Raw genomic sequence first — 20,428 nt, forward strand, 5'->3', positions numbered from 1 at the left:
ATCATGTGTCTCCTGATGTCTTTAATTCTGATAGTCAGTCCTTTGTGATGAATGTCTCTCATGACTGTGAACCTAATTCATATGAGGAAGCATCTATGGATCCTGCATGGCAAAAGGCAATGACACAAGAGTTCCTTGCCCTGCATGACAACAATACTTGGACTCTCACAAACCTGCCAAAGGATAAGAAGTCTGTTGGTTGTAGGTGGGTTTACAAGGTTAAACACAAGGCTGATGGAAGTATAGAAAGGTATAAAGCAAGACTTGTAGTAAAGGGATATACTCAACATCATGGCATAGACTATACAGAAACCTTCTCACCTGTGGTCAAGATGACCACTGTGAGAACACTTATTGCTGTTGCTGCAAAGAAACAGTGGAACATACATCAGCTTGATGTGAACAATGCCTTCCTACATGGAGATTTACATGAAGAAGTGTATATGGACATCCCACCAGGTTTGGACACTCCTCACAAGAATTTGGTTTGCAAACTCAACAAGTCATTATATGGTTTAAAGCAGGCTAGTAGGCAGTGGTATGAAAAGCTGACTGAAGCACTACACACAAGAGGATATGAACATTCTCTTCATGACTATTCATTGTTCTACAGGAAAAGAGGTGCATCTAATGTCTTTTTAGGTGTTTATGTGGATGATATTTTACTTACAGGAACAGACACTGATGAAATTAATGAGCTCAAAAGGTTCCTTGACAATCAATTTAAGATCAAAGATCTTGGCAGACTACATTATTTTCTAGCCTAGAAATCTTGTACAAAGATGATGGAATTTTGATTTCTCAGAGAAAGTTTGTGCTGGATCTTCTCAAAGAGTTCAATTGTGATCACATGGCTCCTTTGTCTTCTCCACTAGATCCAAATATCAAACTAAGATCTCATGAAGGGAAAGTTCTGGATGACCCTACTTATTACAGAAAACTAATTGGCAAATTGAATTTCCTTACACATACTAGGCTTGATCTTGCTTATGGTGTACAACTTCTTAGTCAGTACATGCAAGACCCTAGAGAAGCTCATCTACATGCTGCTTTTCACATGTTAAGATACCTCAAGAAAGATCCTACTCTAGGTGTTTTCATGTCATCTGTTGCAAACTTTGAAGTACAAGCATATTGCGATTCTGATTGGGCTGCCTGTCCTGATTCAAGGAAATCTGTTAGTGGTTATATTGTATTATTAGGCGACAGTCCTATTAGCTGGAAGTCCAAGAAACAAGAAACAATTTCACTCTCTTCAGCTGAAGCAGAGTACAGGTCCTTGAGAAAGGTAGTAGGTGAATTAACCTGGTTGCAAAGGTTGTTTGAGGAGTTGAATATATATCAGACTGCACCATTTCCTGTGTTTTGTGATAGCCAAGCAGCCATACATATTGCTAAAAATCCTGTTTTTCATGAACGTACGAAACATATAGAAGTGGATTGCCATTTTGTGAGATCAAAACTCCAAGAAGGGCTTATTACATTGCATCATGTTGATACTACTGATCAGTTGGCAGATGTTCTTACAAAGGCACTTACTGGGATTAAACATTCTACAATTCTGGACAAATTGGTTTCGATCACCTCTGCTCCAATTTGAGGGGGGGTATTGAGGTTAAATTAGTCATTACACATAGCTGTTAGTGTAATTAATTAGTTGTCAAATTAATTAGTTAGTTTTTAGTTTTCAAAAAGTTAGTTACGTTTTCTGTTTTGGTTGTTATATAACCACTGCACACTTCCAGTTGTGGTTAATGAAAACAGATCACACATTTTCAATGCTCCTTCTTCTTCCTTTTGATCAAGCCTTCATCCATGGAGGTTTAGTAGTTCTTTTCAAACATGACATATTCTCCGCGAAAATCTTATTACCTCATGAACTATTTTAATCCATTTGGTTTGAATTGCAATTCAATTTGATTTTCATAACCATGAACAACCTTAGTTACCTCATACATATATGAATAGGTAATCTGTAAAATTAGTTGAATTGCACCATACATGTTGACTGAACTTTACGTTATATATATAACGTAACGTAAAATGATTACGTTATATATATTGAATTGCACCATAACTTTACGTTATATATATATATATATATATATATAACGTAATCATTTTAGTGTATAGCTGTTAATGAGTAATAATATTGACATGGTCCCTATATAATTAATGTACAAAGATCAATCGAGATGATGACATTTTTCGATTTTAATTAGTACCCTTCACTAATTATATACTTTGTTAGATATATATATATATGCATTAACACACATGAACTTTAATTAGTTCATATATGAGGTAATTAAGTAGTACTTAATTATCTCCATGCAAAGAGAGTGATAATTTAGAAAGTCAAAATACACGTAGTAGGAAAATCTACAAGCTCCGCGTAAATTTAATGCTATCTAACTAACTTCTCATCTGTAAAAGTTATACTACCTACATAAATTTATTTTGACAAAATTAAATATATCTATAAGTTTTTTTTTTTTTTTTTTTGTCTCTCTATATATGACTTTCAATATCTATATATAGTCATTCATTTTTCCAATTTTTCTCATCCCACTACTCATTACTTTAACTAACTACTTAGCCTAGCTACTTCTAAAGCTAAGGGTCTCAAAAATGGGTAGTGAGATGAGGAGATGTATATTGGTGGTGCTTTTAGGGTTTATGAGTTTGGGAGATTATTATGAAACAAATGCACAACAAGTGCCTTGTTATTTCATATTTGGTGATTCTTTGGTTGATAATGGGAATAACAACAATATTCAGTCATTGGCTAAGGCTAACTACTTGCCTTATGGTATTGATTTCTCTGGAGGTCCAACTGGGAGATTCTCTAATGGAAAAACTACTGTTGATGTCATTGGTAACACATGATTTCCTTTCTTTCGTTTGTAAGGAGTGGATTCAAAATTTTAAGATAGTGAACAAACCTTTTTTTTTTAAAAAAAAAAAAACTATTTAAAACTTTTACTATAGTATGATTTTGCACGTGCACCTGTTAGTACCTACAAATTTGTGTTTGGGATCTAATGTGTATGAAATTATGTTAATTAGTACTATATCATAAAATTAAATTTAAATCATATCTATTTTTCTTAAATTTGTACACTAATATCGCTTGCTCCTTTTATGATGTATAACAAATTCATCTAAGTATTGGTAATTAGAAATTTCATATATATATACGTTAGAATTCACCAAGCACCTTTGTCCCTAATATTAAAGGTGATCGTATTGATAAAAATTAGAGTTGGAGGTGGAGGGTGCTTATTATTCGAGACTTCTGTTATCTGCTAGAATAAAGTTTGAGATTAATTATGTTACATTTTACAGCGGAACAATTGGGGTTCAATGGTAATATTCCACCCTATGCAACTGCTAGGGGCAGAGATGTTCTCAGAGGTGTCAATTATGCTTCTGCAGCTGCTGGAATTAGAGATGAAACTGGCAGACAATTGGTACTACATTCATTTTTATTCTACTTATTTTTTTTGAATTAATTAAAATTTGTTAATTTTTTATGAAAATTTTAATAGGGAGGAAGAATTAGTTTTTCTGGACAAGTGAATAATTACAAGAACACAGTGCAACAAGTGGTGCAAATATTAGGAAACGAAAATGCAGCTGCTGATTATCTTAAAAAATGCATCTACTCAGTTGGATTAGGCAGCAATGATTATCTCAATAATTATTTTATGCCTCTTTATTATCCCACCAGCAGACAGTTCACTCCTGATCAATATGCTACTGTTCTTATTCAACAATATACTCAACAACTAAAGGTAAGTCGTATACCTCTCCTCTGTTCACTTTTACTTGTCTATTCGCTCTTAAAAAAACAATCACTTTATTAATAATTATATGTTTTCTGGTGATAGATTTTATATAGTAATGGAGCAAGGAAGTTTGCATTGATTGGAGTGGGCCAGATAGGGTGCAGCCCAAATGCATTGGCCCAAAACAGCCCAGATGGGAGAACTTGTGTACAAAGAATCAATGTAGCAAATCAATTATTCAACAATAAACTCAAGGCACTTGTTGATAATTTGAATGGAAATACACCTGATGCAAAATTCATCTACATTGATGCTTATGGAATATTCCAAGACTTGATTGAAAATCCTGCTGCCTTTGGTAATATTTTTCAATATTTCTAATTTTCCCCTTACATTTTCATATGGTTTTTTTAATTATTCGACTCTACTAATTAATTTCAGGATTTAGAGTGACAAATGCTGGATGTTGTGGGGTAGGAAGGAACAACGGACAAATTACGTGTCTTCCGTTCCAAAGGCCATGCAGAAATAGGAATGAATATCTATTTTGGGATGCATTTCATCCAACTGAAGCTGCAAATATAGTTGTCGGGAGGAGATCATACAGAGCTCAAAAATCATCTGATGCATATCCTTATGATATTAGTCGTCTAGCTCAAGCTTGATTAAATATCAAATACTATATATCTACCTTTGTTACAAATATTCATTATTGTGGAATTGACATCTTTAATTACTATAAGATGTAATCACAAGTGTTTAATATGTTTTTAGTGCTTTTTGCTTTGTTTTAATCATAAAATGTTGTATTTTCAGTCCCCACTTTTTAATGAAGAATTTTTTTTATGAGACCTCGTGTTAAAATTGCTAGAGTTTAACTAATTACATAAGTTTGACAAGTGCTTGACAATTGTTATGCATCTATGATTCAAATAAGGCGTTAGCAAGAAAAAATTATCTTTTATCAATCTTGTAACAATATATTCAATTAAAAGTAATCAATAAAACGATAACGTTACTATTATAAACGTAATTTTTAAAAAATATATGAAAAAATAAATTTAGTATCCAGGACAAAATAGATGTCTATGCTTACTATTTTTGTAATTCGGAAACTCTAGAGTCACGTCTATATTTACTATTTTTTTAGTTTGGAATTGTGAAAGTATGACATATTGACGATAACTTTAAAAACTCAATATCTTCATAAAATGACAAATTAGTATAATGGACAAAGGAAACAAATAATAATAATAATAATAATAAGTATAACTTACATAAATTCCATAGTATTAATATGTAATTATAATCTATGCCTTTTTAGTTTGTAATGAAATTACTTTTTTAAAAAGTAACACAAACCAGATACATAATATGTAGGTGAGATACATTAAAGAGTATCTCGAATACATTATAACATAAACCAAATACATAATATGTAGCTCGAATGCATTAAATACGGGCTCGAGTACATTAATGTGTAGCTCGAATACATTACAAATTATAGAAGTTTTTAAAAATAAAAGAGGATATTGAAAATAAGAGAAAAATAAAGCGTATATTCAAGTAATTTTTTCGTTTCGGAAAGCCATTTCAAAAAAACAGAAGCAAGCCAGAGTTTGAAGACAACGGGTGCACCATTAAAGATAATGCGCTTAGTTAAAATATATACCCAATATTGATTTATATAAAACACAAAACTAAGTCAAGTAGGTCAAAACTTTTTTTTAATTAATTTCCTAAATCAAGTAGGTCAAAACTTTTTTTAATTAATTTCGTAAGTCAAGTAGGTCAAAACTTTTTTTTTAGTTAATTTCGTAAGTTAAGTAGGTCAAAAATTTCTTTTTAGTTAATTTCCTAAGTCAAAGTAGGCCAAATTTTTTTTATTAGTTAATTTCCTAAGTCAAAGTAGGTCAAAACTTTTTTTATTTTAATGTCGGTCTCCTGTTTCCTTTAAGTTTTCCGGCCACTTGTGTTTCGCCTGAAATCCATCTTTAGTCTAGGCCTGCTTCTTCATTCTTGTTAACTATGGCGATTTGGTGGTTCAAGAAAAAAAGAATTGTACATCCAATTCAGGAAGATTTCTTCAGTGAAGAGGACTGGAACAGATTCCGAAGAATGATTCTGAGGCGCACCATTGACAACAGAAGACGTACCACGTCGCGCAGAATCAAAATCGAGCCGAAACTCTCCAGATTTTGGCTTGAATCCCGGGGACGATTGCCACCAGTCCAACCTGTGCCCGTTGTTCAGGTACAGACAGAACCTTGCAGGTGTCTTATGCACACTTTACTTCATAAAATAAAGATTCAGTTTGATATTTTTAGGAATCTTTATTAGTGTAGCTGTTGCATTTGACTATGTTTGATATTTTTAGGAACCGTTAATTTTCGTTTCAGGATTTCGTATTGTCCATAGTATACAATGCATAGTATTTGTCTAGGTTGAAAGATAAGTCACATAGGTCTATCTTGAATGATTGAATTAATGGGAGATACTGTGTCAAGCCTTTTTTTTAAAATCCAACTTTGAAAAAATTCTTTTTAATGCCATCTTTTGTTTTTAATTTTTTAAATCTCGGTACAAATTCTATTCAAGTGCAGTGTGTTCAGGCCTGAGCTCCATTTTTTGTGTATGCTATTCATCTATTGGAGGTTAATTGCACACACTCTGCACCTTTTGAACCCCAAGTCCATGTGATGGTTAAGTGCTGCGATTGTCATATTTGTTGACATGGGTGAAGTGGAATCTGCCCTGCTTTATATGCCCGCTACAGTCTGAAGAAGGCTTTTGTTTTAGATTGGAAGTTTGGTGCCTTGTGTGGGATATCTAGTTGATAATATGGATCAAGAAATTGGCGAGGGACAATGAAAGCAATAACAAGGGCAGGTGAAGGCTCCTCTCGCCATTGCTGAGAATGGGTGTATGTGAGTTGGTCCTTTGGACCCTCACTAGACTGAAATAGGGTGAGTCCTTGTTTTAGTCCGAAAGGGATGCATGCTGAAACAGCCATCTGCATGAAACTACGGTCTAACCAAAAACGAATAAGGCAACTTTCTTACATGCATTGCTTACGGGCTAAACTAGGAAAATACACCATGTATTTTTCAGCACCCATAGATTGCAGTTCCCAGGTGCTAGTGGGTGAGCCAGTTAGATTCTCACTGGTATCTCTAATTACTTGAGGACCATATTTCTACTACCAATAACTTGGTTGCTTCTACTGAAGGTCGACGACGGAGCTCTTTGAAAGACTTCTTCAAAATATCCATTCTTCAATCGCAGCTGGGGTAGGTGATACCTAATTCATGTCATATTTTATACTTGAGCAGTGCTCTTTCATTGGACTTGATCCTCTTTTGCCCCTCACACATTCCGAAGATAGAAAACTAGCTACATTTCAGTTGATTAGGTCTGAACCAATGCCCTTCTTTGGAGTATCTGGGATTCTGAAAAGTTTTGAAGGAGCTATCACTGATTCAGTTCGTCTTTTCAAACCAAAATATGAAGGCTTGTTTCAAATTCTTCAATCTTTTATTCAACTCTTTAAGGTGACCTAGTGTGACTTAGTGGTAAGGTGACTTGTCTATGATCAAAAGTGATGACAGGTCATACTGATCCTACCTAGAGAAAGAAAAACATAGTTTTAACTCCGCCTGTGTTTGGATTCTTCCATTTCACAGCCGGTCCCAAGCCCGGAAAAAGGACGAGGGTTAATTGTCTTTCAGTAGTCGGATCTTCATAAATATGAACCATATAAAACCTGTAATAGTTGTGGTTCTCTGTCTCACATTCTCTCTCTCTTGTAGGTAATAGTTGTGATTCTCTGTCTCGCAGACTCTGTCTCTGTCTCTTGTAGGTTTGCTTGCACGTACATATTCCCATTGTGTAGAGTCTTTCTCTTGTCAGTATATGCACTTCTCTCTCTTTTCTGTCAAAATGTCCTTTTATCCTAAAATCTGTTCAAAATGATAACATTTTCTTGGCTTCTGCTTGTGTACAATAATGTTTGCTATATCTGCTCATGACATGTTTTTGATTCCCTTTTCTATTGACTGCATGTGTGATGTTAGGGCTGTTCAATTCTGGAAACAGAAGAAACTTTCAGCTTCAGTAGAGTTTTATGAGTTGTGACTTTGAAGAAACCTTTTATTCTTTTAATTATTGACAAAGTCATTTGATATAGAATATGACATGATGATTCTGTTTCAAATATTAAGTTGTCCACATAAGAAGAAGAATATCCCCCAAACATCATTATGAAAAAACTCAACACACAGCATGTTTCTGTTATACTGGTGAATATTTGGAGCATACTTTATGTAATAAAATATAAATCCTGTACCAAACTGTTTTGGCTGAGAATTTCTTGTGCAGGTATATTTTTCTTCCACCAGCTCCTCTAACTGACTAGTTTTGTATGCAGGAAAATTTTGACTTGGGAGTACCTTAGGAAATGGACATGTCCATATCTTTTCTGAACTTATGCTTCATACTCTTATATATGTCACCGTGGTTTTTGGAAGTAAACTTATAATGTTGCTTAATTGTGCTAAAGATATCCTAGTTGATACCTTCCTTCTTTCCCTCATTACGACAATTTTACTTGGAAACAATCTTGTTCTGCTTGTGTATTGGCTTTCAATTTCATGGCTTGCTTGCGACACTTTTGGTTTCATATTGTTCTTTGAATGAGATCTTTTGAAGTGAAAGTATAAGCAGATTTGTGCTATAACATACTTCTTGAGTAAATTTGAAAGATTTTGAGTGATGGAGAGCCTGAACTAAAAATACAAGTAAAATATCCGCAGCTTTGGAGGGTCAATCTATTTTTGGCTCAAAACCAATCACTTGAACTTGACTGCAACTCGTAGAAATCTTTTCATTCCTTTGCTCTTCTAATTTGTATTCCTTATCGCTAACTGCATGAAGCAGCAAGTATTGATCACTAATTATCGCATTCTGTGTATCAGGAGAAATGAGTTTTTTTGTTTCGGAGATCTCTCTGCTTTCTCAAGGAATCCTCCAATTTTTTTTTTCCAGATTTAGACAGAGTGTCGTTTTTATATTTTTTCTTATCTTCTTTTTGAGTCATGCTAATTTTTCTGGACCTGTTCCTTTCAGTCAGGGATGCAACAACCTGAATCTGAAAAGTTAATCACGTGGCAGTTATATTTTGAATGCAGAGCCTTGAAACAACTAGTTGAAGAAACTGGAATCCACAGCAGCAGAGATGTTAATGCTCAAATAGCAAAACTACAAAAAACACTGATGAGTAAAAACAGTTGAAGATTATAATGTAAATGCTAAAAGATATGGTCTTAATGGAACACTTAAAGATTAATATGAATAAGCTTAAACCTGGTGAAAATCTATGAGTAACCTCTAGTTGTCTTAGCATAGTGTTAAGGGAATAGTAAGAGGATTCATGAGTAAGTCTTTTACATGCATGGACTACATATTGTTTTTTACAGATAACAACATGTTTTCCCTTATATATGCTGGTAAATACTATGGCTACTTCATTATCACTTTTCTAGCATAACTTCTCGCTTTTCTGGAAGTCATATTGGATATCGACACTTCAAGGTATCATTACTTCTTTTATCACTGAATTCTCAAGGTTTCAAGAGAAGTTTACCACACTAAAAAGTAACCTTTTTTGGAATGGAACCACTACTGCCAAAATAGATTCTACAGATTCCAGCAAAAATGATTTTACCTCTCATCTGTTTTTTCGCCCATAGCATGAATGTTTTCCTTGATCCATGGACTAAATAATGCAAGATTAACATAGAATACTACTACCCTTCATTGCCCAAGAAGATTTCTTTACTTCCAACATTATGTCAACTGCCAACCACTCTTGCTTTATCTGAAAGGTTTGGGTAAATCTGACCTTGGAATTTTCTGTTTTGACGTTTCCAGTTACTTTCCTCAATGGGGTAATGCAAGTCATTATCTTGGAGGATGAGTATAGGAGTATTATTTAGTTGCAAAAAAATGCATTCGCATATTCTGTTATTCTATATTTGCACTTGTAGCACACTTACTAGCAAGTTTCTGTCATTTGATGCTTGCTTCAGTTTCAACCTTAATTTTAAGGAGCTCGGTAAGCCTTTGATCTCCTTATGACTAGGATCTTCTAACATTTTTGGCGCTTGATATCAAGAAAAATATATTATCTAGCTAGTTGTCAAAAATAAATAAATAATAGAACCTCTAGCTAAGATAGGATACTAGGATCCCTCTTGTATTGCCAAGTTAGAATCTCCTTTTTATGGCTAAATCAATGACATTAGATGGAATTGCTGTGTGTTCAAATGAATGACATTGCCAGTATGTTGAGTGTTGACAAAGGGGGTCCCTAAAGAAAGGGCATGGGCTTGTTTCTGTGCCTGTTTAGAATTCCAAAGTGCAGAGGTTAAAGTCTTCTTTTTATTTTTTTCTTACTATGTATGCTGCATATACATGCTTTGTGCTGTCTATCTTGAGACATGCTGCTAAACTTGAATTTCTCATATGCAAGTACTAAGCATTTGTGTGTGCGTGTGCATATATAATGGCACTGAAATTCTGATATGCTAGTACTAAGCATTTTGTTCTCTTTTCACATACAAGGCTTGTCTATACTCGGCAATCTGACTAGATATCACTAAAATTTTCATATCCGCTGGAAGAGCATGTGGCTGAAGATCCTTTTTGTTGGAAGATAGATGGGGTAATATTTCAAGAACCTCTTCATGAAGTATGAAAAAGAGGTAAAAATGAGTCTGTGGATTCAATGATACTTGTCATCATTGATCTCAATAAGTTACCTTTGTCATTACAGGACCAAGAAATGAAGGTTGTCCAGGCACAGATAGAAAACAACTAGGACCCTTACATGTTTTGTTTCAGATGGCTTTCATATGATTCTGTTATTGTTCTCATTGCTCGCGAGTCATCGGGAAGTTTTAATCACATACTACTATTCCATTTGTTATTGTAGGGTAGTAATGAAAAGAACAACCAGCACAATCTTGGTGTACTGTGAAGTCTTCCAACTGGCTTAGAATGTTAATTATATTGCCGCTAAAAATACATATTTAACGGCAATCAAGCTATTGCCTCTAAAGATTATTTTTGGTGTAGTGGGTACACTGTACAGGCTGCCACCCATGTGCCTAAATCAAGATTTCTTTCTCCTTCTATAAAATATTTGCTATATAATCCTTAATTTATAATAAGGAAACATCCCAAACACATGGCTTTGATCTATGATTTTGTATTATATCGATATCGATACCATCCAAAAAGAATCAAATAAATTCTATTTGTCTGCGTGTGTTGGCATATCCATATAATCCATGTCAACTCTTTTAATAATTCATTCCTCCACCCCCACCCCCACCCCCTCCCACTATTTTCCTCTTTTTGTTTGAAAATTTTCTATATGATGAGACAAATGATTTGTTTTTTTAATATAGCTTTGAAAATAATAAGTCTATGACATTTATAATAATTGGCTCTTTTTTTTTTGGGTGTGTGTGTGTGTGTGATTGGCATCTTCTTTGAGTAACTTTTAGCAACTTATATTTTACTCCTTGTTTGTTTCTGTATATAGTTTCGTTTCACTTCCCATATAGTCTATCACTTACAAAAATTCTTCCATCGCCATCACACACTCCATATATATATATATATATATANGTGCCAAGATATTTGCCACAATATTTTTTTCTAGTGTTGAACTTAAAAACATTTGTTGAAGGTGCACCACAAGTATCATGTTACTTCGTATTTGGAGAGTCGTATTTGTCAATGGAATATAACAATGATCTTAACACAACGGCAAAGGCTAATTACGTACTTTATGGGGTGGACTTCCCGGATGATCGTCCGACCGGCTGTTTCACCTACGGCCGTAACATGGCTGACGTCCTAGGTCTTAAGTCTTAACTAGTTAATTAGTTTGTTGTGAAACTTAATCTCATTTCTATATATGGATTTCTCTAATTAGTGTTTCTTTACTAGATTGATCTATACTTAATGTTTGAAGAGAAATACATATGGAGTATATTCGTTTGTTAAGTGTTCCACATTTGTACTTGAGGGAATGGACAATGATTCGTAATTAATTATATGATCTTGAACATGTATTCCTCATTCCATAGTGAGCTTTTGAGTTGAGTTAAATCTAAGGTTTATTAACTTAACACGGTGTATATACATCAGAGCCAAATATATATATCTTTGTTATCGTACATTTGAGTCACATGTTATATTGTTCAGATACCAGATCGATGTTCAGTGAGGTTACCATTGATGTCTCACACATTGTGAATGAGGAGAATGTTGTCTCTCCATATAAAGCTAGTCGATCTTGGGCAAACTTACCTAATGACCTAGATTTTCTGGATTGACTTGATTTTTCTCCATGTTTGCAGCTGAACTCCTGGGATTTGATCTCTACATTCCCCCTTTTGCAAAGACAGAAGGTAGTGAGATCTTGGATGGTGTAAATTATGCATCTGGTTCAGCTGGAATTTGCTATAACAGCGGAAGTCATCTTGTAAGTGTAGTTAACTACATATATATGTACATGGCTACCTTCCAAGCTTCCAACGCAAAAATGTCTAGACTCCCTCCATGGAATTCATATTACTATTGGCCCCTGGTTACTTGTCACATCCCTTGAGAAAACTTTAATTATAGGGATATGTTACTAAAGTAAACTTATTTACTCATAGAAGATCTTTTCTAATTATTTTAGTTTCCAGGGTGATCGCATTTACTTGGGTAGGCAGTTGGAGAATCATCAATCAACAGTTTCTCGTATATCTAATTTAGTGGGAAATACAACTTCAGCTGAAAAGCACTTGAATAAGTGCCTATTCATAGTTGCATTAGGGAGCAATGATTACATCAACAATGACTTGTTGCCTGAAATATATCCCTCAAGTCGGTTATATGCACCAAGCCAGTATGCAACTGCCTTGATTGATCAATATTCACGACATCTAAGGTACGTTAGAATTTATTTATTTCCTTTCAGTGCCTCCTTTTTTTTTGTGGCCTAAAAGAGCCATTTTATATCATGAAGATAAGTTCAACAAGATATAATAAAAATAACAAAAGGACCAGCCCAGAAGTGGCCAGCCTAATAGAAAAAGGAGACAAAATTGAACCAAAATAATACACTCTGAAACATCTGAATATAGTGAACAAAACATTTGGCAGATGATACCAAGGGTTCTGTATGCATCTGCAGTCATTCCAAGTCTGATCTTTGCTAGCTGAGCTGATATTTTCCTTTGGCTGATGCCCGAGTCATTGATCCTACCCACTATTGTCTCTCGCTCGAGCTTATATTGTGTTTGTTCTTCAATGTGAACACTGAAATTCCATTCCGCCATGAGGCTGGTGAGTTCATCCTATTGAAGATTGTGTTCATACATATCCTTTAACTGCTTTTCTTCATTTCTTGGCTTCTCGAATTTCTTTTTACAAATCCCAAGAAGAAGAACTATAATTTTGGTAGGGATGTTTCTGCGACTGGGTAATCCGTATCCTTCGATGGTGTTTGAGCATGATGTCTCCAATCTTCTATTGCTGTGTGTTACTTGATGAATAACTCTTCCTCTTTTTCTAATTTGTGACTCCGTGATTCTGTCCTCATGTGTTGACAGAGGATTGATTTTTTGAGCTTTTTTCAAATTTGTTAAATATGTGCAGAGCTTGTAAATATGTGACCTGAATCATGAAATAAACACTGCTTCTTCTTCCCCACACATGATATAAGGCTTAATCTTTTTGGTCCTGATGCGAAGATTAGTAACTTCTTGTTTGTCTAAATTAAGAATCCTCTTCGCTTGACTTGGTAGATCTGAAAAATTATGAATCTCGTACCTGCCAGTAGTGTCAAAAGCCATGTTTGCTAAATAATCTGCAAGCATATTTCCATTCTCTGTAAGTGTGTCTAATTTGAATACGACACAATTGAGATGCATCCTTTATGTCTCCAATAATGACTGAAGTGTTCCAGGGGATCACCCAAACTTTAGTAAGGATCTTTATTAAGATTAAAGAATCTGTTTCCAAACAGACTTGGTTCATCCCAACAGTAATACAATGAGTGATTGCCTCCCTTATAGCTATAGCTTCTGCCTCTAAGTTCGTACTTTCCTGAATCTCTTCACCTTGAGCATAGACTAAGTCTCCTGTACATTCTCTTAAGCAGAAACCATAAGTGCTTCTTCCAAGATTTCCCTTTGATGCACCACCTGCGTTGCATTTCACTAGACATCCTTTTGGAGGTTTCCAGCTGACTGCAATATAATGAACCCTTGGAGTGTGCTTTTCCAGAAAATCTATGATATTAGGCCAAGTTGGAGGAATCTGTAGTCCAGCATAGGTGATTCTCCCATGTCTCCATAAATCTGAATTTACTTTAGAAATCAGACTGTTGTAAGAAGAACTCTTTCCATGCTTCAACCTATTTCTCCTTTTCCAGAGGTTCCATATCACAATAGCTGGGACAACTCTCAATAGTGGCTTTAATTTTGAACAGCAATCTGATGTCCACCATTTATTGCAAACTTGTGAAAGTTGTAAGTCCTCTATTCGAATCCCTGCAAAATTAGCAAACAACCTCCATAGCTTAGTAGCTATGGAGGAGGTTAGAAGGAGATGAGACATAGTCTCAGTTTTAGGCCTAGTGCAACACCAACATTTTGAAGCTATATTGACTCTGATGTGTTGTAAGACATCATCCACTGGACCCCTAAATTTCCAAGCTCTCCATAGGAAAAAAGACTTTCTAAAAGGAAGCTTTTTTCCCACATGAATTCAAAAATGTCTTCTTTCTCCTTCTTTTGTCTAATGTACTCCCATGCACTCCTTAATGTGAATCTTCCACTGTGCTCAAGCATCCATATTGGTTTATCCAAACTATTTGTAGTCTTTGGTGCTGGAATGGTTCTCAGAATGTGCTGGACAATGTCTTCAGTAATATTATCTCTCAATTTTTATATATTCCATCCCTCATCATCTGCAAAATTATTAACTTCAATCTTCTCTTCCTTTGCTTCTGGTATAATATGATATAGAACACACAAAGAAGTCCAGTTGTCAAACCAAAAACTTGCATCTCCCATTCTAATCTGCCATAAGATTTGGTGCTCTATAAGTTCCCTTACTGTAATTAATTTCTTCCAGACTGGAGAAGCACCCCTGCTATGAGCAATTACTAGATGATACTTTTTACTGTATTTATTGATCATAAAAGCACCCCACGGAGAAGGCTTACTTCTCAAATTCCTCCATAGCTCAAAGAAAAAAGCTTTAGAAACATCAAAAATAGATCTAAAACCAATCCCCCCTTCAGACTTTGGTAGACAAAGAGTATCCCATTTCACCTAATGCCTGCTTTTCTTTTCAGTAGTATTATTCCAAAAGAATTTTGCAGAAATACCATGAATCTTCCTTATAACTCCTAAGGGGGGATGAAGAGCTGAAAGTAAGTGAATGCGCATGCCTTGTAACAGATGATTAATATGCACAACTCTCCCTCCATACGATAAAAGTTTTCCTTTCCAACTCTGTACCCTATTCACAATCTTTTTAATCAGTTTTCTTTGAAGATCGAGGAATGTAGTGTCGGACAATTATGCCATTCGAAAGAAGTCTTCTACAGAGGAAAATCCTGTTACGAGTAAGTGGAGAGGAAAGATCTCCAGAGATTCTTATCTCATTCCATTCCAGTGGCTCAACCAGTAACCGATGGCGAAAAGCCGAAAACTCAAACATCCATGGTTCTACCTGGGGTCATGAAAACAAATTTTATTTTTTGATGAAAAAAAAAAAATTTTTATTTCTTCCATACAAAATTGGGCATCCTAAGTAAGTAAAAGGAAAAGTACCTTGCTTGATTTGAGTGACCTTTTTTTATCATGGCCACAATTCCTGGATTCTTTTTCATGAACATAAAAGTCACTCTTACTCAAATTAATCATTTGTCCTGATGCTGACTCATACTTTAATCATAAGCTTCGTGGACTTCTTCTCTGCTGATACAAAAAGTATTGTGTCATCTGCATAAGCTAAATGATTAATAGTTGTACTCCATTTAGGGAGGCCAAAACCCTTAAACGCCTCATGTCTATTCAATGCATTAAGTCCCCTGGAAAGGGCTTCAGCAGCAATCACGAAAAGGGTAGGAGTCAAAGGGTCCCCTTGTTGATTTGGAAAAACCCTGAGCTTGGCCATTCACAAGAACAAATACCAATTGTTGGCTAGTAATCTGTAGATCATGCCAATCAAAATTCTGAGGATCAAAACTTTCTTAAGACCTTTGTTAGGAACAATTATGACAGTCTATCGTAAGCTTTTGTCATATCCAATTTGACTACCAAATTAGCAGATTTGGTCCTAATCCTTATGTCTCTGACGATCTCTTGAGTTAGTAGAATATTCTCCACAATACTCCTACCTTTGATGAAACCGTTTTGATTTGCTGAAATCAACTTGGGCAATAACAAAATCATTCTTCCATGCACAACTCTAGGAATCACTTTGTTAATAAAGTTGCTAAGGCTGATGGGTCTGACATTATTGAAGGTCTAGATGTTATCTTTCTTAGGTATCAGAACAGGTTTTGTATGAGTAACAGATCTGGATGATTCCTGTCCCCCCCATAAAAGCATGCACCACTATGATATCCTCCTTAATAATTTCCCAAGCCGATTGACAAAAAAGACCCATAAAACCATCTGGTTCACTAGAACTTTCTCCACTTGGATCAAAAACTGCTGCTTTAACTTCTGCCTCATCAGGTGATCTATTAATGTTCTCATTCTGTTCTGCATTAATCAACTTTGGAATGTTTTCTAATAGTTCAAAGTCCTCAGGGAAACTATCCTCGGTGAATTGATTTTGAAAAAACTTTACTGCTTCATTGGCCACCTCTGTCTGTTCTTCCACCCATACTCTGTCTGAATTTTGGATCCTGTACAGCTGCAATCTCTTTCTTCTTCCATTCACATAAGCATGAAAGAACTTGGAATTTCTTTCCCCTTATTCAAACCACTTCATGCCTGCTTTCTATCTCCAAAATTCCTCCTCCAAATGCAAGTATCTAGCTAAGTCAGCTTGGATTTATGAAGGCTTTCTCTGTTCTGCTGAGATGGATTTAATTCAAGCTGCCTCTCTTAAATCTGAATAATCTCTTCCAAAGTAGTAAACTTTTTGAAAGATATTTCCATAAGTTTTTTTACTCCATTTAGATAAAGCTCCTTTCAATTTTTTCAGCTTATGATGCCAATATCTGGAAAGAATTCCCTTCAAAATCAGCCACCGAATTTTTCCTTACCACTTCCAAAAATTCATCATGTTTAACCCAGAAGTTCAAAAACTTGAAGGGTTTTTGAATCACTTCAGTACTTTGAGGACATTGAACCTCCAAAGGAGAATGATCAGAACCCTTTTAATGAGATGTTTCACTTGAATGTTGGGGTACTCATCCTTTAATTCTTGATTACTTAAAACTCTGTCCAGCCTTTTGAAAATGCATGCTTTATCTGTCCTACAATTCCACCAGGTGAAGGTGCCACCATTATAACCCATGTCATAGAAATCACATTCATTGAGACAATTAGAAAAGTCTTCTGTTTCTTGATATAAAACTGGTAGACCCCCCAGCTTTTTTTCTCTAGATAAAATTGTATTAAAATCTCCTCCTACTAGCCAGGGAAGTGGATGATGTTCAGCAATATCTGCTAAAGAGGGCCCAAAGATCCCTACTCATGCTAATGTTGCAAGCAGCATAAACTAAATAATCGAGATCTCTTTCCTCCAATTCTAATGATTAACTTGACTAGTAAGATGTTGGGTTGAATCCACTAGAATATCAACATGCAATTCTTCTCTAGCAAACAACCATATCTTTCCTGTACAATTTGCAAGAGAAGTGTTATGCCCCAGAATCCTTCTGGAGTTTTCGATGTTTGATGAATCTTGAAAAGGTTCCATCAAGCCTATAAGCCAATACTTGTTTTCTTCTACAAAGATTACTCAATCTATCAAAGCATGTTGAGTATTTGACTGATCTAATATTCCAAAACAACATTTTAGTCATCATATATATTGAACTTCTTTAAGGCAGCAAGTCTCTGAGATAATGGTCTGATAGGAGCTGTTTGTTCCTTTACTCCTTTCCATCCTTTCTGATTGGTACTACTTCCTTTAATAGATTAACTTGTTTTGGAGATAGATCAGCAGCCCTTGGCCCTTGCTATCTGTTTTATATTATTGGTGATTGCCTCCATAGAAACTTCACCTCCTTGCTATCCTTCTGAATGTTCTTTCCAAATGATGATTCTATCCACTCTTTGCAAGATATCGATGGTACAAACTCTGGATCTTTCTCCTTGGGTTCCTCTATTTGTTTATTCAAAACCTCAAAAAGAATTTGTAGTTTGAGTGGCTATTTCCTTTTCTACTTGATCCCTTCTTCCTTTGTTTGGGATGAACACTCGCATGTCCTTCATTGCATTTTTTATACCTGTCTTGATTGATTTAACTGGTGTCTTCCTTTCCCTTTAATGAATTCTTTTTTCTTTGCTTCATTGTTATAATTATTTTCTTGATTCTGGTTTTGAGGCCCCACTACCTTACCACTCAATAATGTTTTTGATTCTTTTTGCTAATGATTTTGAATGTTGTGTTGTATCTCTTCCGTGCATTCCTCATCCTCAATTACTTGTTCTAACTCAGGGTGAAGAACATAACATTCTGTCTCTTTATGCCCTTGGAGTTTGCAGGATTTGCAGTATTTTTGCATATAGTCGTATCTTATGATAATTCACTTTGAAACTGCTTCTCCAGTGTTGGCTTTTTTTATTCCAACATTGATTCGTTTGGGCAATTCTCTTAAGTAAATCTACTTCCACCTTCACCTTGGCACAACTAGGTCTAGAATCTAGATTTGTTCTTAGTAGCCATATCCACATGTAATGGCTTACCCACTGCTTTGCCATCGTGAAGAGAGATTCTGCCACAAAAAAATTGGGGGATAATGCAGGAAAAGACACCCATGCTAGTGCAGTGGTTGTTTCTGCCTCTGGATTTAATCATGGCTTCCATATAATGCTCTCATCTGATAATATCGATCTTTTGCCCTTAGAAAGTAAGCAGGTTTTGACATAAGGTGCACATAATCTTCCAAGGTAGTGAGGCGAATTAGCTCATGCCTTTCCCTCAAGAAACCTATTTCACAATCTGCTTTGATCTCACATTGAATAGGCAAAATTCTACGAATTTCCTCCAACTCCGGCCAACCATAAGCAAACTTTCCTATCACTGCATATTGTAAATCTTCTTGAATGATCATATTATCCATATTTTCTTCCCATAACAGTGTAGGTTCTCCGTGAACATATATTAGGTCTCTAATGGGGATAGGGTTAGAAGGTTTTGCGACTTCACAGGTTAAGGATTTTAAATATGAATGTTGTAAGGATTGTATAGCATTGGAGGAGGCTCTCCACCAGGAAGGGGTGGCTAGCCATTGTTGGCAGAGGCCATAACACCGTCCGGTGAAATTAGGCAGTATTAATGTTCGGCTTCCAGAGAGAATTTTTGTTAAAATTAAAGCAGAACTGGTCTTTCTGTGCCTCATTATATTCGTAACATAAATTTAAATTTTTTCTTGCGAAAATTTTGGAATCATGCATGAAGTTCACCATTTCTCACAAAAAAAATCTGATTGTTATCATATTACTAGACTTTATATGAAGAAGATGGAGCAAGGAAAGTTGCCTTATTTGGACTAGGGCCAGCAGCATTCCAGCAGAGCTACAAGTAGATGTGTGAGTTCAACAAATAATGCAATTCAACTATTCAACAGCAAGCTATATCTATTATAAGTATCCAAATGCGTAAGCAAGTATGTTAGTACTATTATAAGATTAAATTCAAATCATATCTATTTTTCTTAAATTTGTACACTAATATCGCTTGCTCCTTTTATGATATATAACAAATTCATCTAAGTATTGGTAATTAGAAATTTCATATATATGTTTGAATTCACCAAGCACCTTTGTCCCTATTATCAAAGGTGATCCTATTGATAAAAATTAGAGTCGGAGGTGGAGGATGCTTATTATCCGAGACTCCTGTTATCTGCTAGAAAAAGTTTTGAGATTAATTATGTTACAATTTACAGCGGAACAATTGGGGTTTAATGGTAATATTCCACCCTATGCATCTACTAGGGGCAGAGATATCCTGAGAGGTGTCAATTATGCTTCTGCGGCTGGTGGAATTAGAGATGAAACTGGTAGACAATTGGTACTACATTCATTTTTATTCTACTTAATTACTTATGTCTTTTTAATTTTTTGATTTTATTAAAATTTGTTATATTTTTTATGAAATTTTTATAGGGAGGAAGGACTAGTTTTCCTGGACAAGTGAATAATTACAGAAACACAGTGCGACAAGTTGTGCAAATTTTAGGAAATGAAAATGCAGCTGCTGATTACAAATATTAATTATTGTGGAATTGACATCTAATTACTATAAGATGTAATCACAAGTGTTTAATATATATTTTTAGTGCTTTTTTGTTTTGTTTTAATCATAAAATATTGTAC

At 35.1% G+C, this 20,428-nt stretch overlaps 2 protein-coding genes across 5 annotated transcripts; both read left to right on the forward strand.

The window, feature by feature from the left end:
* Positions 1 to 2,477: 2,477 nt before the first annotated feature.
* On the forward strand, positions 2,478 to 4,640 carry LOC107011158 (GDSL esterase/lipase At1g29670-like). Its single transcript, XM_015210536.2, has 5 exons — positions 2,478 to 2,878; positions 3,349 to 3,473; positions 3,552 to 3,797; positions 3,894 to 4,149; positions 4,233 to 4,640. Exons 1-5 carry the CDS (start codon positions 2,632 to 2,634, stop codon positions 4,454 to 4,456), a joined length of 1,098 nt encoding a protein of 365 aa, XP_015066022.1. The 5' UTR covers positions 2,478 to 2,631; the 3' UTR covers positions 4,457 to 4,640.
* Positions 4,641 to 11,538: 6,898 nt separating this feature from the next.
* On the forward strand, positions 11,539 to 20,428 carry LOC107011159 (GDSL esterase/lipase At1g29670-like). Of its 4 annotated transcripts, none has more exons than XM_015210537.2 (5): positions 11,539 to 12,345; positions 12,554 to 12,798; positions 19,555 to 19,639; positions 19,999 to 20,123; positions 20,219 to 20,428. In XM_015210537.2, exons 1-3 carry the CDS (start codon positions 12,211 to 12,213, stop codon positions 19,601 to 19,603), a joined length of 429 nt encoding a protein of 142 aa, XP_015066023.1. In that variant the 5' UTR covers positions 11,539 to 12,210; the 3' UTR covers positions 19,604 to 19,639; positions 19,999 to 20,123; positions 20,219 to 20,428. The 4 variants fall into 4 exon arrangements, with proteins under 4 accessions (XP_015066023.1, XP_027770159.1, XP_027770160.1 ...); XM_027914358.1 differs by having other exon boundaries at positions 11,540 to 12,345; positions 19,555 to 19,716; XM_027914359.1 differs by having other exon boundaries at positions 11,540 to 12,345; positions 19,555 to 19,716; positions 19,999 to 20,112.

Source organism: Solanum pennellii, chromosome 2, assembly GCF_001406875.1.
Source record: "Solanum pennellii chromosome 2, SPENNV200".
Lineage (NCBI taxonomy): Eukaryota > Viridiplantae > Streptophyta > Magnoliopsida > Solanales > Solanaceae > Solanum > Solanum pennellii.